The sequence below is a fragment of the Sarcophilus harrisii genome, chromosome 2, assembly GCF_902635505.1.
Source record: "Sarcophilus harrisii chromosome 2, mSarHar1.11, whole genome shotgun sequence".
Lineage (NCBI taxonomy): Eukaryota > Metazoa > Chordata > Mammalia > Dasyuromorphia > Dasyuridae > Sarcophilus > Sarcophilus harrisii.
Window position 1 is genome coordinate 433,719,318 of NC_045427.1, and position 25,547 is coordinate 433,744,864.

The following is a 25,547-nucleotide window of genomic DNA, read 5'->3' on the forward strand; positions in this document are numbered from 1 at the left end:
CGCAGGGGGGGAAGCGGGGAGTAGGGGGTAGGCAGGTACTCTCTGGGCGCCATCTTGGTTCCTGGCGACGGCTTCCCTCCCTTAGTCAGCCATAAATGGCTTTCTCTGCCATCTTGAGTCCTGGCACGACCTCCCGCCTTAATGGGTTATTCACAGCTGGGTATCGGCGACATCTTGAGTCCTGGCAACGACTTCCTTACTTAGTCACTCACGATTGGCTGCTCTGCGCCATTTTTATTCCTGGCAGGAGGAACCGGTTCCTGGGCTGTTTCGAGCCGGATTTTCTCAGTCCCGGGCAGATAGCTCAGACTTTGTGTGCTCCAGTTAACTTTGGACTCGGAGCTGGTCCTACAGTGACGTCACCTAACGAGCCCTTGCCATTCTTGAGGAGAGAGTCTCAGTTTTCCTAATCTTAAAAATGGCTCTCCGGATCTCACAAGTTCGCTGTTAGGATAAATTATAATACCATGCAGGAAAGAAAAGCATTAGAAAGAAACAGCGCTTCAGGAACTAGATGGTAGGATTTAGAGCTGGAAAGATAATCATGACTGGTGGGCAGTCAGAGAGTTGTGGAAATCCCTTTTTAGCGAAAGAATTCACGAACCCAAAGAGTTTTAGGTGGCAAAAATGGAAGTTTATTCTTGGATGAGAAGCCAGCTTTGCTAAGGACTGACTTGCTCAGTGGCAAAGTCCTATTAGGGAAATGGAGGCTGGCACTGAGAAGAGAATGTCTTCTCAGCGGGCAGGGTCCCGTAGCTGTACCAAAAAGCATGCTACTTCTGCAAAGAAATGAGTAAACAGAAACCTATTTTATGAGCAGATGGTGGGGGGTGGGGCAGTTTGACCTCATCAGACGAGAGTCTCCTAATTGAAATTACTTTGAAGGCTTTTTCAGCCTGAATTTGATTGGGCTATCAGGGGAGGTGATTTGCCTTAGAAATGGCCCAGCCTGAGAAGCTCTCTCACAGACCCCATGGAGTCTGGAAGGGTCAGGAATCAAGAGAGAATTTGAGTGTTAATTTCAAAAGAGAACAGTTTCACACCCTCATCAGGGTCACAGGATGAAATTTATCTATCAAAAAAGTCCCTTGCTCAAGATCATAAAGCAATGACGATTACTGATATTTACGTAGCAATTTATGAATTTTTTCTCATTTATCTTAACAATAGCTCTGTAAACTATGGGGCATTATTATTTCCTTTTTACAGTTAAGGAAACTGAAGCAGACAGTGATTAGTGGTTTTGTCCAGTGTCACAAAGCTTGTAAACATCTGAGGCTGGTTTTGAACTGAGATCTGTCTGACGGAAGGAACTGACACCTAGCTGCTTCATAGTAAACAGAAAATAAAGCAGGATCATGGATTTAGAACTAGAAGGCATCTTTGTGATAACCTAGAGCAGTTTTCTCATTTTACAGGTGAGGAAACTAAGGTTCAATAAATTCATGGTTATAAGAAGTGACAGTATTTTTGTTTGTTTTCTACTTTCTCCCAATCTTAATTTAAGCCCTTTTTTTTTTTTAGCATTATATCCCATCAATCAACAAGCCTTTTATTAAATGCCTACCACAAGTCAGATACTGTGTAAGTCTTGGGAGATACAAAAAAAAGTGAATCAGTCCTTTGCCTTTGGAGGAGCTTAAATTCTAAGAGAAAGACAATGTGTTGAATTAAGACAACTCTGAGGTACATTATACACCTCTCAGATTGGCTAAGGAAAAGATAATGATTAATGTTGGAAAGGATGTGGGAAAACTGGGACACTATTACATTGTTAATGGAGTTGTGAACCAGCCATTCTGGAGAACAATTTAGAACTATGCCCAAAGGACTGTCAAACTGCATACTCTTTAATCCAGTATTGTTTCTACTGGGCTTATATCCCAAAGAGATCTTAAAGGAGAGAAAGGGACCCACATGTGCAAAAATGTTTGTGGCAGCCCTTTTTGTAGTGGCAAGAAACTAGAAACTGAGTGGATGCCTGTTAGTTAAAGAATGGCTAAATAAGTTATGGTGTATGAATGTTATAGAATATTACTGTTCTATAAGAAACAATCAGCAGGATGATTTCAGAGAGGCCTAGAAAGACTTACATGAACTGATGCTAAGTGAAATAAGCAGAACCAGGAGATCACTGTATGCAGCAATAGCAAGATTATATGATGACCAATTCTTTTTTTTTTTCAAGCAAGTTTGGGATTGCCCATGTTTTTTATGTTGTTTTTTTTAATGTTTTTATTTACAAAACAATGCATAGGTAATTTTTCAACATTGACCCTTGCAAAAACTTAATGTTTCAAATTTTTCCTTCCTTCTGATAAGGTTACTGGCAATCAGAGAGTTGTGGAAATCCCCTTTTGGTCAATGCAGGTTCTTCGTGAAAAAATTCACGAACCTGAAGAGTTTTAGGTGGCAAAAATGGAAGTATATTGTTGGATAGGAACCTAGCTTTGCTAGGAAGCCTGACTTCTTTAGAAGCAAGTCCTATTAAGGAAATGAGGTTTAGCACTGAGAAGAGAATGTCTCCACAGCAGGCAGGGTCCTACTCTGAACTTTCTGCAAAGATGTGAGTTTGAAATTGCCTTTTAAAAAGGAATCTTGAGGCTCAGGTTTCAGGTTGAAAAGAAAGCCAAAGTCCCCAGGTTTAGATGCTTATCAGGCCTAGTTTCTGAAAAGAGTCTAGCATCCCCAAAACATCAGTGGGATGATTTGTCTTAGAAAGGGCCAGTTGAATGATGATACTTAACTTGTCTGGGAGATATGCTTCCCAGGAGGGCCTGAGACTCGAATCTCTCTTCTTTACAGATCAAAAGGGAACACAGTTTCAGAGTGTGAATTTTACAAATTAAAAGGGGACAGTTTCAGAATGATAATTTTAAAGGGAACACAGTTTTTTACAGAGTTTACCCGATGATTCAGGCCAGTTCCAAAGACTTCAAAGACTATATACTTCTTGGGAAGGAATGCACTAGTAGTGAAGGTAAGTGGGAAAGACTTCATGCAGAAAGTAGTACGTAAATGAGTCTTTAAGAGATCTAGGGACTCATAGTGCCACACAGAGAGAAAAACAAGTCCAAAAATGCTAAGATCTTTAGAAAAGCTAGCAGGTCAGTATGACTGGATCTCAGGGTATAAAAATGATAAGGTTCAGCGCTGGGCAAGGAATTGTGGGAACTCCCTTCTGGTCACCCCAGGTCCTTTGTAAATGAATTTACGAACCTGAAAAGTTAAACTGGCAAAAGAAGATTATTATCAGAACTGAGAAGTCAGCTTTTGAAGGCTGACTTTCTTAGTGGCAATTTTTTTTTTTTTTTTTTTTTTACAACAGAGAAGTAAAAATCTAGCAGAGAAATCCCAATAGGTAAATAAGGTCCTGTTAGAGAAATAGGTGAGAGAGCTAAAGAGGGAGTAGTGCTGGAAAGAAAATGTCTTTTCAACAGGCAAAGGGTCACAGCTATGCCAAGGAGAGAAAGGTTCCTTGGCATGATTAGGTCCTCTGCAAGGAGTTGGGCTGAAGGAAGCTTGTTATTTGAGTAGCTCTTGGTGGGGACTGGGACCAGTTTGAGCTGGAATCAGAATAGAGAATCTTGGAATTGAATGAGTGTCCTGGGCCTAATCTTCAAATCAATAGAGTTGGATAGAAATCTCCATTTCCAGCTTGGGCTAAGTAGGAGTCCTGGACTCAACTAGTCCCACCCAGATAACAGAGTGAAACCACTTTATCTTGATTCCCTGGGGCAGGTTCTCTCAGGGGAGAGCTTCTCTGAGGGAGTTTCCCAAGCTTTCCCCCCAAAGTTGGAAAGAGAGAGAGAGAAAAAGAGAGAGAGTTAGTTTCGGGGCTCCCCTTGTCAAAAGTATTGTGTAAGAAGACTAGAAGGGTAGTTTCTTAGGCTTAGGACTACAACTGGGTCAATAAAACTATTTTGTTAACTGTTGCTATGGGCTTTGCTTTATAATTGGGAACCCAGAGGTGTCTCTTATGGTGATGCAAGGGGTAGTACTTTACTGATATAGCCCATTGCTTAGTGGTCATGTTAGCGCTTCCTAACAACACCAGATATATATGATGAGGTGAAGTCTAGTTTTCAGGGCTCCTGGTATGGGAACAAAAATATGATGAGGTTTAGGTTTTGGGGTTCCCTTTCGTAGGGAACCAAAATGAAATGAGCATTTCTGGTAGTCAGGGAGTTAAATGATAAGGTCTATTGGCAGGTTGGGGGTTCAGGGAACCAAATGGAGAGATTTGACTCCCCTACACTCCTTAGAATTTGGCAAAAGGAGAAAGAGTTTTGGGGAACCCCCTTCTGGCGGTGCAGGGATTCTCTGTAAAGGAATTTACAAACCCCAAAACCTAAATTGATAAAAGAGGTTTATTATAGGGGTTGGGAAGTGAGGTTAGAAATCCTGACAGAGAGGCATAAAGTCTTGTTAGGGAAATATGTAAGGGTAAAAGAGAGAGTTGCACTGGAAAAGAATATTATCCAGTGGGCAGAAGCTTCCTTGGCATAGCATGGCATGTTTAGAACCTCTGTAAAGAGAGAATTTTAGATGGCTCTTTTATAATAGGAGCTTTGGCAACAAGCTGGGTTTCAACTTGAGCTGAATTTGAGTAGAATTGAATGAGTTTCTTTAATTGGATAGGGTTGGAATTTTTTTGGCTCAGGACTGAACCAGTCCCACCTAGATAACAAAATGAAGCTGTTTATCTTCTTTCCCTTGGGCGGGGTCCTTCACTGAGTCGGAGTTGAAGATTTTCTCCTTCAAGGAGTTTTAGAGTTTCGGGGTCCCTTCTTCATTTCTTTGGATGAAAGGAATAAAAGTGCTGTGGACAGACTCCTTACTTAGGCTCATCCTGCCTTCATCATCTGTTGACTTTATTTGGCTTATTATTCCTAAAGGAAGGCAATATTGAGAGCTGAAATGTACTTTTAAAGGATAGGCTTCATTTTTCTTGACAAAGGCATTATCTTTACTTAGTCATTAGCATTCTTTATGAGGAAGGGAAGAGAACAAGTTTTTCAAATCACTCTTGGCTTTTTGGAGAGCTATGGATCTGATGTTGAAAGCAATGGCCATTTATCCTGGAAAAATGCAGAATGTTCTTCTCAATCTTTCCTTCAGGATGCTTTGGCAAATTATCTCCCTGAAAGCTAAGAAGGGTTTAGTATCAAGGGAAAGACAGTGGACCTTGACAACAAGGAAGAAATATAAATGATTCTGCAGTCTTTAAGAGACTAGGATGACTGAGAGATGGGGGAACATATTACCCATTTAATTCTTTTGCTTAGTCCATGGATAAAGGAAGAGATCTGGGAGCTAGGACTTTCAGAATTTAAGGGTCAGAAAATGTGGTTTCAGTAACCTGGTGATTAATGAAGTAGAAGTCATAACCAAGAAGAAGGGATAAGTGAGGATAAAGAATGGACAACAGGACAAAGGGAAGGAGCTGACATTTTGGGCCAAGAGTCAGCAAGCAAAGGGATTGCATATATTTAGTTTTTGCTACTACTACTACTCTGTTTTAGAGTAGAGATGTCCTTAGAATTCTGCTGGTTCTCATGGACAGCTATCTGTTCCAAGCAACTCTTTTAGTTCTTTCTTCAGTAGGTCTCTAGTTGTATAGTGATAATCTGACTGACTTATGATCTTAATATCATATACTTAATACCAATAATAGCAACTTTGGAGAAATGGCTGTGGATTTGGTTGTGATTTTTTTCTTTAGAATGTACCTTCAGAATTAAACTTGGGTTTGTTATCTATTGCTATCTAGAACTGAGGTCCTAGTCATTTTAGCCATAAAGTATGGTCATATTTCTTCCTCATTGTCAAAGGACAGAATGTCTTAAGTATTTCTCATTCAGCCTAGCTTTAGGCCTTAAGGAGTTGACTAGGCTGCATAACATTAATAACTGAAATAATATATATATATAATCTTTAGTCCTAGACATCTGGAACAAGAATAGGCTAAATTCATTAAGGTCCACTTTTTGATAAATCATGTATCAATAAGAAAATATAGATCTTTGGTCTTGACAAACTATTCCTCTGCAGGAATATTATTCACCTGGATATGTCCTACTAGATATGAAACTGTAGTGGAACACATGATAACGTGTAGCCTTCCTGAATGTTTGTCTGTTTTTAATAACGGATTTTTAAAATCCACATTATCTGCCTCATTGATTCAATCTCTGTAGAAACTGAACCTGCATTTGGGGCCCAATATGCATTAGGCCTAAGATGAGCCTCAGTTTTAAAGATCTTTAAATATCCAACATAGGCTTTTGATTGTACAGATAATAGAGAGCCACAAGAGAACTGAGGATAACAAGATCAGACTTAATTTTTAGGGAAATCAATTTGGGATATGTAGGAGAGGTTGATACAGATAGACCAAATAGGAAGCTATTGAAATAATCCAAGTGAGAGACTGCAAAAGATTTAACCTAAGATGGGAAGAGAGGGAAAAAGGCATACAGAGCCTACTATGTACTAGGCACTGTGCTAAGTGTTTTACCAATATTATCTCATTTGATCCTCATGACAGTTCTGAAATAGGTTTTATTATTCCCATTTTACAGATGAGGGAAATAAATCAAGCAGTTTAAAGTGACTTGCTTGGGATCATACAAATTTGTGAGTGTCTGAGGGCAGATTTAGGAGTTCTTAACTTTCAGGCCCACAGCTATTATGCATGTACCACCTAGATACTTACCACCACTCACAGGTGATGACTATATGAATGATTAGGAGGGAATGTTTAGGGAAAGTGAAACGGATTTGCTGTGTGGTATGAGTGAGAGTAAGGTATCCAGCATGACACAAAGTTCCCAGGTTGAACAGAAATCACTTGTAGTAGTGACGGGGAAATTTCGAAGACGAGTGGGTCTGGCAGGAAAGATAATGAATACTATTTTGAACAAGTGTGAGATATGTACAGTACATCCACTTTGAAGTGTTTAGTAAAGAATGGCAATGCAGGGCTGGAGATCAAGAGAAAACCAAGATAAGATGAGGGAATCATTGGCTTAGAGGTGGTCATTGAACCCATGGCAACTGATCCCCAAGTAAGAAAATAAAGAGAAGAAAGGGAAAATGGGCCAGGACAGAGTCTTGGAGTATACCTAAAAGACAAAGACTGAGAAGCATCAGTCAAAAAGATAGAACATGAACTAAGAAAGAGCAGTATCTTGAAAACCAGAGAGAAAAGAAAGTATTCAGAGGGAGAGCAAGTATCCAGAGCTTGAATCTAACCACTCATGATAATAATCAATCAGTTTTGTATCTAGATTGCTGCTGCTGTTGCTTTAAAAAAAAGAAGTTTTTATTAATGCTTCCCCCCCCCCCCCCCAATGACAACCTCCTGAAAGAAAATAAATAAAACTCTCCTTCTCAAAATACAGAAGTGCAATTAGGCAAAACAAACTGGTCCATTAGTCGTGTCTTATTCCATGGATACTTCTCAGTGTTTCTACTCTTGTGGTTGCTGTCCTTGTTGTTTTAAAGTCACTTTCATATCCATATTCTTCTTTGATGCCAGGAGAGAGGCAGGACCAGTACTTTCGTTTCCCTTTAATAGATGTTGAAAGTGAAGTCCAGAGTCCAAGGTAGTTCTTTATTTTTCTAGTCCTAGAACTTTGAATTTCCTGATTCATCCAAGGCTTAAGGACCTCAAGGTTCTCAGCCCTGAAAAAAATAAAACACAACTGCTACAGGGGATCAGCTCTACTGAGGCATCTCTAGTCCCATATAACCATTGATGCTAAAGTGATTTTGGAGGAGAGAAAGAGGGGAGATCCAACTGACCATAGAATGCTAGTGGGGAAAAAGGAGCCTACTACTATATCACAAAAGGCAAAAGCAGACTACCAAAACAAATCTTTCACCTCTTTATTGATAGTTAAAACAGATGACATGGAACAGGACCTATTGTAGTATGGTTGCCTTAGAGGTCACATGACGGGAAGAAGGGATTTGATAGAGAAGGGGATATTTTAAAAAACATAATGGAAGTCAAAGGTAAAAACTTTTCATTTTAAAAGAAATCACAAATTCATAACCCCATGCCAACTTTGCTTGTATCTCTCCATTACAATTGTCTTATTCTCCCTGCTACCATAGCTATTCGTATCCTATTTCTATCAATTAGATTGCAGACTTATTGAGGGCAGGTCTTTACCACTTCCATTCTTGGGCTATTCTCTGTACACAGAATAATGTTTTTGGCTTTTTGAACTCTTACTTATCCCTTAAAACCCAGTTCAAGTCATACCATCTCTAGAAAGTCTTTCCTTGTCCCCTTAGTCAACACCACTTATTTTAAACCTCTCCATCATATTAAAAGTATCTGGATTTGGTCTTGTACATCTCTTACATTGTGTGTTCTTTGAGAATTGGGAACATGTCTTGGCAAATTTTCATATTTCTTCCACTTTGTGACACTATGTTTAGCACACAAACGTGTAGCATGGTGCTCTGTACTATTAATAACTATAAGTTAAATAATGCCCTTCACTATCATTGTTTATTGAATAATCAATGAATCAGAGGATTTAAAAAACTTACTAAGACTTTGTAGTGAGACATCCAGATAAAGTGCCATGCTTCTTTGTGCACAGTAATCATGTCCCTGACCCACCTGACCAACGAGAAGTGTGTTCTGAGTGGTTTTTCTCATGGCAGGTATTGGCTGCACTGGGCCATCTGCTTTCTTTTATCATGTATCTCTCACAATTAGGGCAGTAATATGTTTGATGGATAACCAGAGTTCAGGATGGTGAGGGTATAGCTACATCTGTGAGACTAGATCCTGTTCTTGTCCCATTTAGTGACCCACCTACCAGTTCTCTGGCCTTAAATATCCCAGTGGCCATCTCAATGAAGAAAGGGAAAAGAAGCCCATCCCAAATAGAAGTGAATAGGGTGAACTGCATGCAGTTGATTTTAAATCTCATATTGTTAACATCCACAGATCCAACTCTGAAGTGCAGAATTAATTAAGCTAAGCAGGACTTTTGTGAGTTTTTGGGGAAAGCTGTGGCTGAAAATATGGCCACAAATACAAATACAGTCTGAGTGGCCTGGTTGATGGAACCCCCTGGAGCCGGTATTCTTTCTTCCCGGGAGGAAAAACAGGAAGAGACAGTTCAAGCTAACTACATTATCCTCTGTTGTTTTCTTGTCTCCTTCTCATTCCTCTCAGGAAAGGGATAGTCTCTTTGCCCTTGGAGATAGCAGCTCCCAAGGGGCTTGGAGAAACAATCTAGGAAAGGTCAACCCACATGGTTCTCATCTTCTACTTTCTTAAGTTCCCCTTCTCCTTCAATGGGGCCAAGCTCCTCCAAAATCACTTCCTACCAATCCTAGCATCCTCTTTACCAAAGATGGGTTTCTGACAACCACATTGGCCATTTTGGGATAGGAGCGAGGAGGATACAGCTATTCACCAGTCCTGATGAGAAAGCCAAAACCTTAATTTGGTGTGGTAGGAAGCCATGTGCCTCATTTCTTGAGAAATTTTTAATGAGAGGCTAAGTTCCCAGCTCTCCTGAGACAATAGCATGGACATTCTCAGACATTGTTCCTAACACTGGTCCAATTTCTAGCGGGTTAAAGGAAAAAAAAAAAAGTCAAAGTCCTCTTTCTCCCAGGTCTGGTTTCTGGGAGGTCCATCCCAATTTTTTGCTTAGTTCTGCTAGGAACTAAAAAGACTTGGGGAGATTAGAAGAAGAAGTATGTTTATCTAGAAATTCTGTGACATTCATAGTGCTTGTATATGTCTATTTGACCCAGATCTCTCAAAGCTATGGTTAAAACTGGACTTAAAACAACCATATCAGTCAATTGCCAATAGCAATAATAACCAATTGTTTTCCTAGGAATCAGAGTCAAATAATGTCAGAACCCAATGTTATGTCAAATGTTATAACTGGAAGGGACCTTAGAACATAATATTGAATGTTAGAGCTAGAAGGGAACTCAGAAATCATCTAATGAAACCCCTTCATTTCAAAGAGGAGGACCCAGAAAGGGCAAGTGATTTGTACAATGATCCACTGAGTTAGTGACAAAACTAGAACTACAACATGGGTCTCCACACTCCCAGTCCTAGAGATGGAATTTGGAATGGAAGTGGGAATTAGGAAGATAAATAGGGCCCTTAGGGAATGTGCATGAAAGCAACATAATGGAATGCTGATATGGCCCAAGAATTGGTCACAATGCTTGAGATAATATTCCTCATGGCTGCTTTTGGTACTGGCTCTCAGTGGCAGTGTAGAAGTCCTCCAGCACACTCTGGAGATACTCAAATGTAGGCCGATCCTCAGGTTTATTCATCCAGCAGCGAGTCATGATGCTGTATAACTCTTCTGGGCAGTTTTCTGTACGAGGCATCCGGTATCCACGATCTAGGCAACGGATCACTTCAGGGTTAGACATTCCTGAAAAACAGGGAAAGAATCAGATAGAAGCAGGGAAAATGGGAGCCAACCATATATTCTTACCATGAGTGAATTTGAGGGACACAAAATTGGGATTTAGAGGGGTTATTCATGGCCTAGAAGTAACCCAATGTTTATTTTACCCTCAACTTTTTTCGGCATATGATTTACCTGCAAGCTTAAAAGGACCTTCAAGAGGTATGATCTCCTTCTGTTCTCTATTTAACCTAAAGATGTTTACCCTGAAGAAGAAAAGGTTTTAGGGAATATCCTCACTGTTCTCAAACATCTGTTATGTAAAAGAGGGATTTAATTTGAACTACATAATCCCAGAAAACAGAATTGGAACTCCTATAAAGAGACAAATTTCACCTCAATATAGGAAAAAACATCCTAAAAATTAAGGTGGTTTAAAAATATAATAGTCTGCCTTGGTAGCTGTTGAGCTGCTTGCGACCAATGATGTTTAAGCAAAGGCTGGAAGATCACTTATCTGAACTAATATAGAAAGGATTCATGTTTATTGGACATGGGGTTGGGCAAAATCTCTTTTTCAATTCTGGGGTTCAATTATTCTAGTGATCTGTCTATAGTATTTACCATAGTGCATGTGCGCACGTGCGCACGCGAGCGCATGTGCACACACACACACACATATATGTATATATCTTTTCATGGTCACTTGGTATTCAAGACAGTGGCAGCCTGACTCTACCTGGTCTTTATAGGGTCATCTATACTTTTAGCTCTCTCCTTTTCAACTGAATTGAATTTTTTTAACAGTAGATTCTGGAAACTGATTTATAGTTATATGATTTTTTTTAGAGGCAATCAGGGTTAAGTGACTTCACATCACACAATCCTGAGGTCACATTTGAATTCAGGTCCTCTTGAATCCAGGGCCAGTGCTCTATTCATTGCACTAGCTGCCCCAACAACAATCTTAAGTGTTAAGCTAGAAGAGCAGTTTAGTAAAAAAAAAAAATTTAGTTATAATAATATATGGTTTTAATATAGCCTTCTATTGTTAACAAACACTTTGCATATATATCATCTCATTTGATCTTCATAGTACCTCTGTGAAATTCATTATATTAGGGGAAAATGTAAAAATGGCAATGAAGCCCAACCAATTAGAATGTGAAAGAAAGGATATAAATAGCATTTATTAAGCATTTATTATATGCCAGGTATTGTTAAAAAAAAAAAAAAAAAGTGCTTACACTTTACAAATATCTCATTTGATCCTCACAACAACCCTGGGAGGCAGATACAACTTATTTTGCAGCTGAGGAAACGGAGGCAAATACTGGTTAAATCAGTTGCCTAGAATCACAAAACTAGTATATGTCTGAGTCTAAATTTGAACTCAGATCTTCTATACTTCAGACCCAGTACTCTCTCTACTGTGCCTGCTTCTAATGTGGTAGAATCAGGACAGGAAAACAGATCTTCTGACTCTTAACTCTGAGGTTCTTTCTACTACAACAAAGATGACCAGGACATTCCTGTCTGCTAGAGAGCTTATCCTTCCCAGAAGGAAAATCTACTTGGAAAAACTAATCCATTATAGAAGGTTGCTTGGCAACAGCAGATTGGAACAAAGAAAGTTGAGAGGTCTGGAGTTCTTGGTATCCAGATACTCTCTTCCAGCAGAGGAATAAGGTCACAGAGAGGGAAAAGTATTATGGTTTTGGATCCAGAAGGCTTGGATTCCAGTTCTGGCCCCTTCAATACTCGTTGGTTCATTCTGATTGTCATTTTCTTTTTCTGAGTTTCAATTTCCCACCTGGGAGGGCTGCTATAAAGATCAAATGAGATAACATAAAATGTTTTGGTAATTATAGAATGCTGTGTAAAAAAAATCATCTGTTATCATAGAGTATTATTAGTAAATTGCTATGTTTAAAACATTAACCATGACACTTGCTTTTTTTCATTGTGACCTGGTCTCATTTTCTTCCTTTTTGGAAGAGCAGTAGTGGACGCAAATAACTGGAGAAATAATTGCTCATGGGTAGGCTAAGCTAATATTTTTTTTTTTTTTTTGAAATGCCAGTGCCTGCTTTTAATTTTTTTTGGAACAGAATTCCCATAAAGGCGGACATTTAAGAGAATAGTTTTCCAGTTCCCTTGATTAAGCTAATATTTTTAAAAAAGACAATAGTATCTGAATTAGTTCACTTATTTGGAAATCAATTACCAAATGATTTCTTTGTAGAACTAAGGGGAAAATCATTTAGAGAAACAAAAGATCAAGAATTTCAAGGGAAATAATTATTTAAAACCTCTTGGAAAACTGGCAGAAATTTGATATAGTCTAATCCTCACACTATATATCAAGCTAAGTTTCAACTGGATATGTGACTTAGATATGAAAGATCACATCATAAACATATTCAAGAAGCAAAAAAGGAAATTATCTTTTTATAACTACTGATAGGGGAAATTTGTGACCAAAGAAAGTATAAAGAGGGTCACAGAGATTAAATAGACAATTTTAATTACATATAATTAAAAGGCTTTTATATAAAGAAATATAGGTTCATCAATAAAATTAGAAACAGTTGATTAGGGAAAAAAAACCTCTGTAGTAAATTTCCCTAATATCTCATTTCCAAAATATATAAAAAATGAGTTCAAATTGATAAAAATAAGAACCATTTCTTAATAAATTGTCAAAGGATGTTTAAAAGGTTGTTTACAAAGAAATAAATCCAAGCTATCAATAACCATATGGGAAACATACCAGAGGAATACAATTTAAAGGTTTTTTTTTGTTTTTTTTTTAACATTAACTCTCTCAAATTGATAAAAGATGAACCCTTCCCCAAAGAATATAACACATGTTGGAGGGGCTTTGGTAATACAAGTATATTAATACACTTTTGACGAGTCTGTAAACTGATAGAGCCACTTTGAAAAGCACAAAGGAACTGTGCCCCCAAAGTCACTAAACTGCCTACCCTTTGACCACTACTATACCTATACCCCACTACTAATACCACTATTAATCCTATCAAGAGATCAAAGAGGGAAAAGACATATATATTCCAAAATATTTGTAGGAGATCTTTTTTGTATTGACAACTATAAACTAAGGGGGGAGTACAACAATTGGAGAAAGTCTGAACAAATTATGGATGTAAATCTAATGGAATATTATAATGCAAAAAGAAATAATAAATAGAATCGTTTTAGAGAAAACTGTGAATACATGTTAATATATTTAGAATGAAGTAGAAAGAATTATGAAGACAATTTATATAATAACTTTCTGATGTCACAACAACTTTGAAAGCTAGAAGAACTCTTAAGTAATAAACAATCACGATCCCAGAGGACCAATGAAATTTGCTACAAACCTCTTGATGGAGAAGTAATAAATAAATAAGAATGAATTGTATATTTTTAGACACAATGTAGGAATTTCTTTTGCCTAACTATACATATTTATTACCAGGGTCTTTTTTTTCTTTTTCTTTTTTTCCAATTGAAGGGAGAATGAATAGGAAGAGTTCTTTTTTTTTTTTTTTCCAGTTTGAAGGGAGAATGAATAGAAACAAGAGTTTTTTGTCTACAAAAAGAGATCAGAAGAATAATAGATTTATAGGACAGCTTTGAAAGTTACATGTTAAGTTTATTATGTTCTTTTTTTTGTTTTTGCTGAGGTAATTGGGGTTAAGTGACTTGCCCAGGGTCATACACCTAAGAAGTGTTAAATATCGGAGATCAGATTTGAACTCAGGTCCTCCTGACTTCATGGTTGGTGCTCTATCCACTGTGGCACCTAGCTGCCACCAGTTTATTGTATTCTTAAAAAGAAAAGCAAACTCTGTGTATTAGAGGTTCCTGTTCTACAACATATAAGGAAATTCCCAAAATTAAGATAAATAAAATGAGAAGGATGAACTAGACAATCTCTAAAGTTCCTTTTAGTTCTAGCGCCAATGTAATAATGACTCACAACTTTGTAATATAAAGCATTTTCTTTATAACGATCTGACTGAATTGACCAGAAATTAATGATGATCATTACCCTCTTCTCTAGTCAATGTTAGGAACACAATAGCAAATTCTTACTGAGAGCTTTAATTTTTCATTATCATCAAAAGTAGCCCTCTATACTACTAACTTCACAGGGCTATTAAAAATTATTAAAAAGTTTGAATGTAAGGCACTTTACAATTGTAAAGCATTATGAAACTTTTAGTTTTTTATACAGACTAGATTTGTTCTCCATATTTAGTTTACCTAAAATCTGAGGGCAGCCTATAACAGGTATTATTTTCAAAGAGATTTTATATTAAGGATATACTTTATATTTGGGATAACACAATATTATTGTACCTCTGGCAACTGATTTTCTTTTTTTTATTATAACTTTTTATTGACAGTACATATGCATGGGTAATTTTTTACAGCATTATCCCTTGCACTTACTTCTGTTCCGATGGCAACTGATTTTCTTAAAGCAGTATGTACACATATTACTTTGTACTCAACGATTTTTAATGGTTCTTTAATCTTGTAACATTGAGTCCAAGATCCTCTGACATACTTTTTTTTTTTTTTTTTTTTTTTTTTATGCTGAGGCAACTGGGGTTAAGTGACTTGCCCATTAGGACATACTTTTAAGGTCCTCTTTATTCTAGTTTCATACTATTCACCTCTTCACTTTTTCCTCATTCCATAATACATTTTTCTTTGCTTTTAAAGGTCTCATCTTTCTTACCTGGATAGGGAATCCGGCCATAAGTGACAATCTCCATCAGGAGGATGCCAAAGGACCACACATCTGATTTGATGGTAAAGGAGCCGAAGTTGATGGCTTCTGGAGCTGTCCATTTGATGGGAAACTTGGCTCCTGGTAGAAATAGAGTTGAATCAAGAGTTAAATGCAGGGATAGGGTAAGGGTTATGGTGTGAATAGGATCCTCAAATGGTTCCCTGGCCCAGAAGTTATGGTATAACCCTGAAGATCCAGTGTTTACCCTACCCTCATGCACTTAGGCACTTTCAGGTGGAGGTCTTGGAGAGCAATTAGGGAACAAAATCTAACTGCAACTGTTGTTTTTCTTGAACACATCAAGAATCTGATTTTTTGGATATAGTTGCTCCCTACACTGAGTCTGAATTCAATACTTTTACTTAGTAATAGTTAGCTTTAGGAGATATTATCAGAATCAATTAATAATAATGTAGGTAAGTATATGTACATGTATATATATATACATACACACATATTTGTACTTTGTGTAAGACGTGTACTTTGTACAAAGAAAAGCATATATTTACAAAGATCAATACTTCAAAGTTCTGAGTAAGAATTTTAAAAATTTGAAAGTATTCTAAAAATATGAATTAGTATTATTTATATAATTATTATATATTATTATAGACTTGTGATTTCATTGATATAGAGAGTGCTCAATGAGGAGACTCTTTCGGCTAATGAATACTGGCTTCTGTTTTGTGATTTATTGTTCCACAGGAGGAGTTTTTAGCCTTTTTTAAGTATCATGGATCCCTCTAGCATTTAGTAAAACCTATGGACCTCCTCTCAGAAGAATGTTTTTAAATGTATAAAATATAATAGGATTACAAGCTCACTCACCTCTCTGTCCCTAGCTGTTCCACAAGACTGAGGCCTGAGAAAAAGGAGCTGTTGGACTGGGCACGAAGAATTTTATGGCAGGAGAACTAAGGGTGGTTCAGGGAGTGGGAAGAGGCTGGGTAGTGCTTACCTTCTCTGGCATTGTACATGTTGTCCTCAATGAGTCGAGCTAAGCCGAAGTCAGCAATCTTACACACCAGAGCTGAGGACACGAGGATGTTGGCTGCTCGGAGATCGCGGTGGATGTAGTTCCTCAGCTCAATGAAGGCCATTCCTTCAGCAATCTACAATTCCCCACATAGACAATCATCCTCCAACTTAAGCCAAAATCCAACCAGCAGAAGAGGCGTTAACCAAATAAGTTTATCCATCATCTTCCTCTTCTCCCAGAATCCAGGGAGACCACCTGGGCTTGGAGCAACTATTGAACTTCTAGACTGTTAACCTTGAGAGATGCCTCAAAAACACAGCTAATTCAACCCACATTTAAGCAGGAATTTTTCTTCTATTACACCTTGAACAAATAATCATTCAGCCATGAGACAATCGTGTCAATTTCTGAACAACTTCAGTTTCTTTCCTACACTGAACTGAAATTTGCCTCCTTATAACTCCGAGCTATTTGTCCTACAGCTCCCGATAGCAGAACAGGCTGCTTGGAGGGTCGAGGGTTCCCCATCCCTGGAGGTCTTCTAGTGAGGCTGGTTGAGCACTTTTCAGGAATGTTGTAAAAGGCTTGATCCCTGCTCTGATAAAGGGGGGACTCTGTCTCCTCCTCCCACTCCCAAACTTTTCCAGTTTGAGTATTCACCCCACCACATCCTTGAAATTACTCAATATTGGCTGTTCATTTTTTATATTTACCAAGATACAGGTTTCTCTCAATCGAATGTAAGCTCCTTGAAGGTACTGGTTTTTTCCCCTTTTCCCCATAACCTAAATCATGCCTGAATTGTAAGAGCATTTAAATGCTTGCTGAATTGAATTGAATGGCCCTAGGAGATCACATAACATAAACATATTCCCTCTTCTCTGTAATAGCCCTTCAGATATTTAAAAATATTTACCTATTAATTCCTCCTCTGCCCTCATCTTTTCTTTTTCAAGCTAACCATCCTTAGGATAATTAACTGTCAGCATTAACTCAACTCACTTAGGCAAGTTGATTTCTCCCCAGTTTGTGATGACCTAACACTTTTTTTTGACAGATACACAAATACTGACAAGCAGTTAATTTTTAACTTAGGGACAAATGTAATAACAGTGAAACTTCAAAAATGATTGAGTAAATTAGAACAGGGCTTCTTAAATTTTTTCCATTTGCAATCCCTTTTCACCTGAGAAATTTTTATCGACTATATACCAGTTATATAGGTATATAAATTAGGTATACAAATGAAATATTTACTGATAAAGAATCATAATTTGTGATTCCCACATTTAATTAAGAAACCCCACATAGACTTGTGAACCACAGTTTAAGGAGCTGGGCTTTACAACAGAGAGTATTAAACCTGGAAGACCTCAGGGAACTGGAGATTCATATCTCAAGCCTTGATTCCAAAATATAATGTTCTTTCTATTGCATGACACTGCTTTGGGATGCAAACACAAAAAGATGGAACTTGAATAGAACTTGGACCATAGAGTATTAGAGCTGGAAGAGCACTTAGAATTCTTTCTAGTCCAACATATTCATTTCACAGAGGAGGAAAAAGGTCTAGAGAAGGGTCATGATATGCCTGAGGCTGGAGACTAAGAAGCAGAGCTTGACTTTCAAACTCAAGTCTTTTAAGCCTAAAATTCAGTAAGTTTCAAATATCTCATGCTGTCTCATTCAGGAAGAACCCAGGTAACCATCAGATAACTGGGAATGTTTTCCTAGTCTACTCTGAGGGAATGGAAGCAAAAGTCAAGGAAATCAGCTCATACCAGGGATTAAGTATAAAAATCAATCCCTGGGCCACAGGCTAGGTACCTATGTACCTAGAGAGCTATGTGGCACAATGGCTACAGCACTGGACTCATGTCATGTGAATCTTGAATCAGACATTTTTCTGTGTGATCCTAGGAAAATCACTCCATTTCTCTCACTTAAGTCTCTTCATCTTTGAAATGAAGATAAAAATATATACTGGTGATACCATAAGGAAATTAAAGGAGCAAGGAAGAAATTAATAGGAAGATCTTGAATAAGGAAAGAGTTCCATGATTAAACAAGAGACACAGAGGGGTCACATAAAGTAGACAATTTTGATTATTTAAAATAAAGTTTTTGCAGCTAAAATTAGAAAAGAAACAGGTAAAAGGGGGGGGAAATTTTTTTGCAACAAGTTTCTCTGATAAAAGTCCTATTTCAGATGTATAGGAAACTGATTCACATTGCATTCCCCAGTTGATAAATGGTCAAATGATATGAACAGCCATTTCCAGAGGAAGAAATCCAAGTTATCAATATGAAAATATGCTCCAAATCACTATTTTGAGAAGTGCAAATTAATACAATTATGAGATTCTCCCTCATACCTCTCAGAGTGGTAAAGTTGACAAAAAAAGAAGAAAATGACATATTCTGGAGGGGCTATGTGAAAACAAGTACATTAATGTACTCTTGAAGGAGCTGTGAACTGCTCCAGCCAATCTTCAAAACAATTTTAGAAATATATCCAACGAATACAGAGAGGATTGGCGAGACTTACATGAACTGATGCTGAGCGAAATGAGCAGAACCAGGAAATCATTATATACCTCAACAGTGATACTGTATGAGGATGTATTCTGATGGAAGTGGATTTCTTCAACAAAGACAAGATCTAACTTAGTTTCAATTGATCAAGGATGGACAGAAGCAGCTACACCCAAAGAAAGAACACTAGGAAATGAATGTAAACTGCTTACATTTTTGTTCTTCTTCCCAGGTTATTTATACCTTCTAAATCCAATTCTCCCTGAGCAACAAGAAAACTGTTCGGTTCTGCACACATATATTGTATCCAATATCTACTGTAATCTATTTAACATATATAGGACTGCTTGCCATCTTTGGGGAGAGGGTGGAGGGAGGGAGGGGAAAAATCGGAACAGAAGTGAGTGCAAGGGATAATGTTGTAAAAAATTACCCTGGCATAGTTCTGTCAACAAAAAGTTATTTAATAAAAAAAAAAAAGAAATATATCCAATAACTATTAAGTTGTATATATCCTTTGACCCAGTAATACCATTATTTGGCCCGTATCCCAAAGAGATCAAAGAAAGAGGAAAAGGAACTATGTATATAGAAATATTTATAGCAACTATTCTATGGTAGCAAATAATTGTAATCTGAGTAGGTGCCCCAGAATTGGGGGAATGGCTGAACAAGTTGTGCCATATGAATGTGATTGAGTACTATTATACTGAAAAAAATGAACAAGGTGATGATTTCTGACAACTCCAGGGAGACTTGTATGAATTCATATGGAGTAAAGTGATCAGAATCAGGGCAACAGTTTATACAATAAAAACAATAATATAAAAACAGACCACTTTGAAAGTCTTAATAATTCTGACCAACCATCATTTCAGAGGACTTAAAATGAAAGTCTATTTACTTCCTGATAGGGGAATGATAATTGAGATACTTTAAAAAAACCCTAACCAATATAGGAATTTGTTTTGCTTGACTTTCTGTGTGTTTTGTCACAGGGATTTTGTTTTTCTTGATTTCTCACTGTGATTGAGATGGGGTAGTTGAAAAGGGCAGGAGGGAAAGAAGGTAGATCTTCATAAAAATAAAATTTAGTTTTAAAATAATACCTATCTCACAGAGTTATTGTGGATCTAAGGGGATAAAACATGTAAAGCTCTTAATAAATTTTGTAAATACTATAAATGTTAGCTAGTATTCTTATTAGGATTGGAACTGTGATTTCATTAATATAAGAAACTCTTGGGTGAGAAAATTCCATTTACTAATGCAGGATGTTTTCAGAAACTCCCAGGGAGACATGTATGAATTTATGCAGAACTCCATTTACTATTGCAACTTGAGTTTTAGAGAGTCAAATGATTTGTCCAAGGGTTACATAGCCAATATATATTAAAGGTGACACTTGAACTTCTTTTCCTGGCTCTGAAACAATTTTAAGGCTCACTAGGTCAATTATTATTGAATGAAGATTTCTGGCCTTATCTAACTGAGGAATTCAATTAACTGAAACACCCCTCTCAAGAAATCTTTATAGTCTGAGTTTTCCTCTATTTATTTAGTGTAGAGAGAGCAGAGAAAGCATTCTAGGTGTCCAGGAACTTGAAAAGCTACAACCAAGATGGTCGTGTCCTAGGTATGTTACACCAGCAGATGGCAGCAAATGAACACTTGTCGCAAAGCCAATTGATCTGATTCCTGGCTTTGGATTTGCTGAGAATCTTTTAGGACCAAAGGACTTGGAAATGGAAGCAGCTTTAAAGCTCATCTGTTTCAGGTATAAGGAAACTGAGACTCAAAGATTTAAGATTACAGAGTTAGTATATGGCTAGATTCGGGTTTTAAACCCAAATTTTGGAATTCCAAAATCTAGTGTTCTTACCTTAAGCATCATATTCTTAACCTGGGGCCTACTAAGCTCCTAAAGGGAATATGGAAAGATTTTAGGGGACCTTTTGGATGGGAGAAAATTATATCTTTGTTTTCAGCAATTACTAGGTTGCTTTCTTTTTTTAATTTAAAAATTTTTTATGGTATTTTATTTTTCCAAATACATGCAAAGATAACATCCAACATTCACCTTTGCAAAACCTTGTGTTCCAAATTTTTCTCCCTCTCCCTTCCTCCTCCTTTAGACAGCAAGCAACCCAACATAAGTTCAGCATTTGCCTTTCTTCTAAATATATTTCCATATTTGTCATACTTCACAAAAATCAGATCAAAAGGGGGAAAAACACAAGAAAGAAAAAAAAGGCAAAACAAGCAACAACAACAAAAGATGAAAATGTTATGCTTTGATCCACATTCAGTCTCTATAGTTCTTTCTCTGGAAGTAGATGGCACTTTCTGTCCCAAATCTATCCTGTCTAGTGGAATTAATATTTCTTTTAATTATTTAAGACCATTATTCTAAAAGGGGGTCCATAGGCTTTACTAGATTGCCAAAAGGTCCATGACACAAAAAGATTAAGAACCCCATTTTTGCACTGAATGCTGACTTTGTACTCAGAGATTTGAGATTGGGCTTTGGCTGTTTCAGTTACTACCTATGTGATTAGGGAAAGTCATTTAACCTATCTGGGATTCAGTTTTCTCATCTGTAAAATAAAGTAGGTTGATGAAGATTCCAGTTTCTTTGCAACTTCATATGGGGTTCTATAAATTGTGATTTATTATCAGGAAATGTTTGATTTGCATACCTATTTTTACAAAACTATATACCCAGAGTCATTAAAAACTTCTCTGGCAAAAAGGAATTTAAGAATCCCTGAACTAGATGACTTCTATGGTTCCTTCCTACTTAAAATCTATGATTCTGTCAACCATACCTTTTACAAGCTACTGGTTGCTATTGGCCTCTAGAGGCTCAATTCAATTTAATAAAGATGTCGTAATTTATTAAGGGCTCTGTTATTAGGGTCTGAATTCTCAGGAGAGTCTGACTCCTCAGGATGTTCTAAGGTAAGCTATCATCAACATCACTGATGAACATTCATTCATTCACCAGGGGCTGGGATTGACTTTAAATCAGATGGTATCCATGTAGGGGGAAGGGCTCTCAGCTAAGAAACAGGAGACCTGATTTCTGGGCCTGCCTCAGACTTGGTGTGTGATGGTTTTTTTTTTTTGTTTTTGTTTTTTGTTTTTTTTTTAATTTAATAGCCTTTTATTTACAGGTTGTATGTATGGGTAACTTTACAGAATTGACAATTGCCAAACCTCTTGTTCCAATTTTTCCCTTTTTTCCCCCACCCCCTCCCTCAGATGGCAAGATGACCAGTAGATGCTAAATATATTAAAATATAAATTAAATACACAATAAGTATACATGTTGGTATGTGATGTTAGACAAATCTCTTTATCTCTCAAGGACTCATTTTCTTCCTCTGCCAACTGAAGTGGTTGACCTGTACACCTATCAATTCTTTCATTTTCCTACTAGAGTGAATTAGTGATAGAGCCAGGACTGGATTGGAGGTAATTCCAATGGTTGTTATTATTGAGTTTCCTCTCCAAACATTCTATTTCATAAGGATCTTTCCTCCTCTGACAGTTTCTGTTTTGAAGTTAGAACAAAGCAGTTTATTGTCTTCCTGAAGCAGGACTGGAAATTTCAGAGTCTCATTTCCATACTCCTCTCCTGAGAGTCCCCTGGAAAGCAGGTCCATTTACTGTGCATAGTTCACCAACCTTAAGTTTGCATAGTCAAAGCTGCTTTTTCCTCCCTTTGTTGTTCTTAGGTGTACTCAGAGATCTAGCCCTTCCCTGTACTCATTGTGGAATCTCTAGGATAGAAAATCTTTCCTTTTCAGAGGTGCTTCCCATTTATACCACTCCTCCTTTCAAGGCCTTCCTTGATGCCCTTAGTAGAAGTGCCTTTTTTCCTTTAAATACTCATGCCATTTCTTTTTGGACTTCATGCAGGGTCCATATTATATCCTACCTTGTATTTATATCCCTATTTCAACTTCTTACTAGAATGTAAGTTCTTGAAAAGGATAGTATGTTACTCATATTCATATCCTCACAAAGCCTTGTACATAGTAGGTGCCCAATTAATATACATGAATGAATGATGCTCTGAAGTCCAAGTGCAATCCACTACACTTCATAGAATGTAAACTCTCTGGAAACAGGGATTGTTTAATTCTTTGTATTTATATCCCTGGGATAACTGGATGGTACAATGAATAGAGTGCTAGACCTTGAATCAGGAAGATCTTGAGTTAAAAATATGGCTTCAGACACTAGATGTGTGACTCTTGGCAAGTCAAGCCAGTTTGCCTCAATTTTCTTATTGGTAAAATGAGGTGGAGAAGGAAACGGCAAACCACTCTAGTACTTTTGCCAAGAAAACCTCAAATGGGGTCAAGAAGAGTAAGAAACAACTAAATAACATCACATATCCCTAGAACATAGGGAGAGTGTATGACAAATTCCAGGTGCTTAATCAATAATTGGTTATTGATTGATTGATCTTACTTTACTTAGATCATAGTTATTTGATTACCTGTCACCACTAGGGGAACCCTTCCCCCATACTGTCCTCTCTCCTGGCACCCTTTCCTACCCCAACCCATGGCCTCTCTGCTTTACTATCTAGTTTGTCTGTATTCTCTACACTCCCCTGGCATTATTATCTGGCCTATTTATAAAACTAATGAACCCTGGACCTTTCTCTCCACTTTATCATCGCACCTTTAGGACTCCAATTGAACTTTCTTTGCTTTATTATCTCTTCCAATTACAGTGTAATCTTCCTGAGATTGGAAACTGTCTCACTATTTGTTATCCCCAATACTTAGCACAATTCTTGATACACAGTAATTGCTGAGGATGCTATTTTATTCATTCAAGTCATCGCTACATTTGTAAAGGTGATGAGGCTAGGAACTGTATCTTATTTATTTTTATGTATTTTCCATGATCCAGCACATAGCAAGCACTATTAAGTTTGTTTAAATGAATCCAGAAAAGCAGAAAACAAGAGGAAGAAACTTCAGGCAGAAGAAACTGTGTGAGATTAGATACAGAAGTTGTAAGGCATAAGAGTGTAGAAGGCAGAATGGATCAGTAAAGAATCCAGTCTTCCTGGAAGAGAGGATTTACATAGGGGATGAGTGGGAAATAAAGCTGGACACATTCTGGGATATACAATGGAGAGGTCTTGAAACCACAGATAAACATACTGTATGAGGATCAGATGAAATTGTGTATGTAAAAGCACTTTGCAAACCTTAAAGTACCACATAAATGTCAAATTATTATTATTATTATTATTAATTATTATTATCCTATAGACAATGGGGAGCCATTGAAAGTTTTTGAGAAAGGAAGATTCAATGAAAGAATTGCTTCAGGAAGATTAAGATTATTTTGGTCGAGATTATTGGTACAGTATGGAATTAAGAACTAGAAGTTAACTTAAAACATATGCAATGTAATGTCAGAGCTGAGAGAAACCTCAGATATCACCTAGCTCAATCTCCTCATCTCCAGAGAGAATACTGAAACCCAGACACATGAAGTGTCTCACTCCATACTTAGTATCACAAGGGCCAAAATTGGCTTTAAGAGTCAAGACTATCTCCCTGTAGTAGAAGGGGCACTTCTCTAAAGAACAGGAGTTAGTAATAGTCATAGGGTCCTAATCCCAAGTGCTTCTCCCACTGAATTTCCATTGTATGGAGACCCCCAAAGGACAACAGCAAAGGGGTAGTTGGGATAGAAAACGGGTCTTCCCCATGACACCACTGATAATGAGAGGGAGGGGGTTAAAGAATTTCCCAAGAAGGGTACCCTCTCACCTGGGCTGAGAAATCGATGAGTTTTGGCAGGGGTTGTTGTCGGCCTTCTTCAGTTTTCAGAAAGTCCAGCAGGCTTCCTAGTTGGGGGGAAGGGATGGGAAAGAAGTGAGCTAGGGTTCAGGGGCCAGCCAGACTCACTAATCAACCCTGGCTCTCCAGCCCTACTATGTAGCTCTTCCTAGGCTATATCAGAGCTGGACTTCGCATCCAGGTCTCCTGAATCCAAGGCAGTGCTCCATGCACCATACCTCAAATGTCTCAGTCATTTCTTTCTAACTAAACTATCAGCTTCTCTTGTTGGGAGTCTCTGCAGTTCCCAGCACTGGGCAAGGTATAAAGCCTTTCCTACAGCACAGTGAATTAGGGTGATGATCCCAGATACTTGCCCTCTCCTCTTCTCACTAAGAGCAAAGGTAATTTTTTTGGGAGAGGAAGAGCAAGGGTATTTTTATTCCCCTGAGTAGTTTAATCATGGAAACAGAGTCTCAAGAGTTGAAAGGGCATTAACATAGCGTTCAGAGTTAAGGAGTTTCATAAAAGAGGCACCTAAGTACTATGTCAGAGAGAAGGAAGACATGACTTTCTATTTTTCTGTGACTAGGGTGGGATCAGGGTGTGGAATTGTCTGGGGTAAAAATAATGAAGGCTTCCTGGAGAAGGCATTTGATCTGGGTCCTGGTGGCCACACCCACCTTTTGCCATGAACTCAGTGATAATGTAGATGGGCTCTTCCTTAGTGACCACAGCATGCAGTTTCACCAGCTTGTCATGTTGCAGAGATTTCATCAGATTGGCCTCAGCCAAGAAGGCTTCCACAGACATGCTCCCCGGTTTCATGGTCTTCACAGCCACCTTGGTGTGCTTGTTGTAGGTAGCTGAAAGGTGACAGAAAGGGGTGTAAGAGGGGTGCCAGAGTGGGGATCCTAATGGGAACTCCCACCAAGAACCTTTCCCAACTGATCACACCCAAGTAAAGAATCACCAATTTCTGG

At 37.8% G+C, this 25,547-nt stretch overlaps 1 protein-coding gene across 3 annotated transcripts in view; it reads right to left on the reverse strand.

Annotated features, from left to right (window-relative positions):
- Positions 1 to 7,869: 7,869 nt before the first annotated feature.
- The window catches only part of HCK (HCK proto-oncogene, Src family tyrosine kinase), a 37,879-nt gene continuing 20,201 nt past the window's right edge, over positions 7,870 to 25,547 (reverse strand). For all 3 annotated transcript variants that reach the window (XM_003757030.4, XM_012553617.3, XM_023507342.2), the window contains exons 9-13: positions 25,248 to 25,430; positions 24,556 to 24,632; positions 16,193 to 16,346; positions 15,181 to 15,312; positions 7,870 to 10,445 (exon numbers count right to left, since the gene is read on the reverse strand). In XM_003757030.4, the coding sequence (XP_003757078.2) occupies positions 10,243 to 10,445; positions 15,181 to 15,312; positions 16,193 to 16,346; positions 24,556 to 24,632; positions 25,248 to 25,430 (749 nt within the window). In that variant the 3' untranslated portion in view covers positions 7,870 to 10,242. The remainder of the gene's footprint in view (positions 10,446 to 15,180; positions 15,313 to 16,192; positions 16,347 to 24,555; positions 24,633 to 25,247; positions 25,431 to 25,547) is intronic.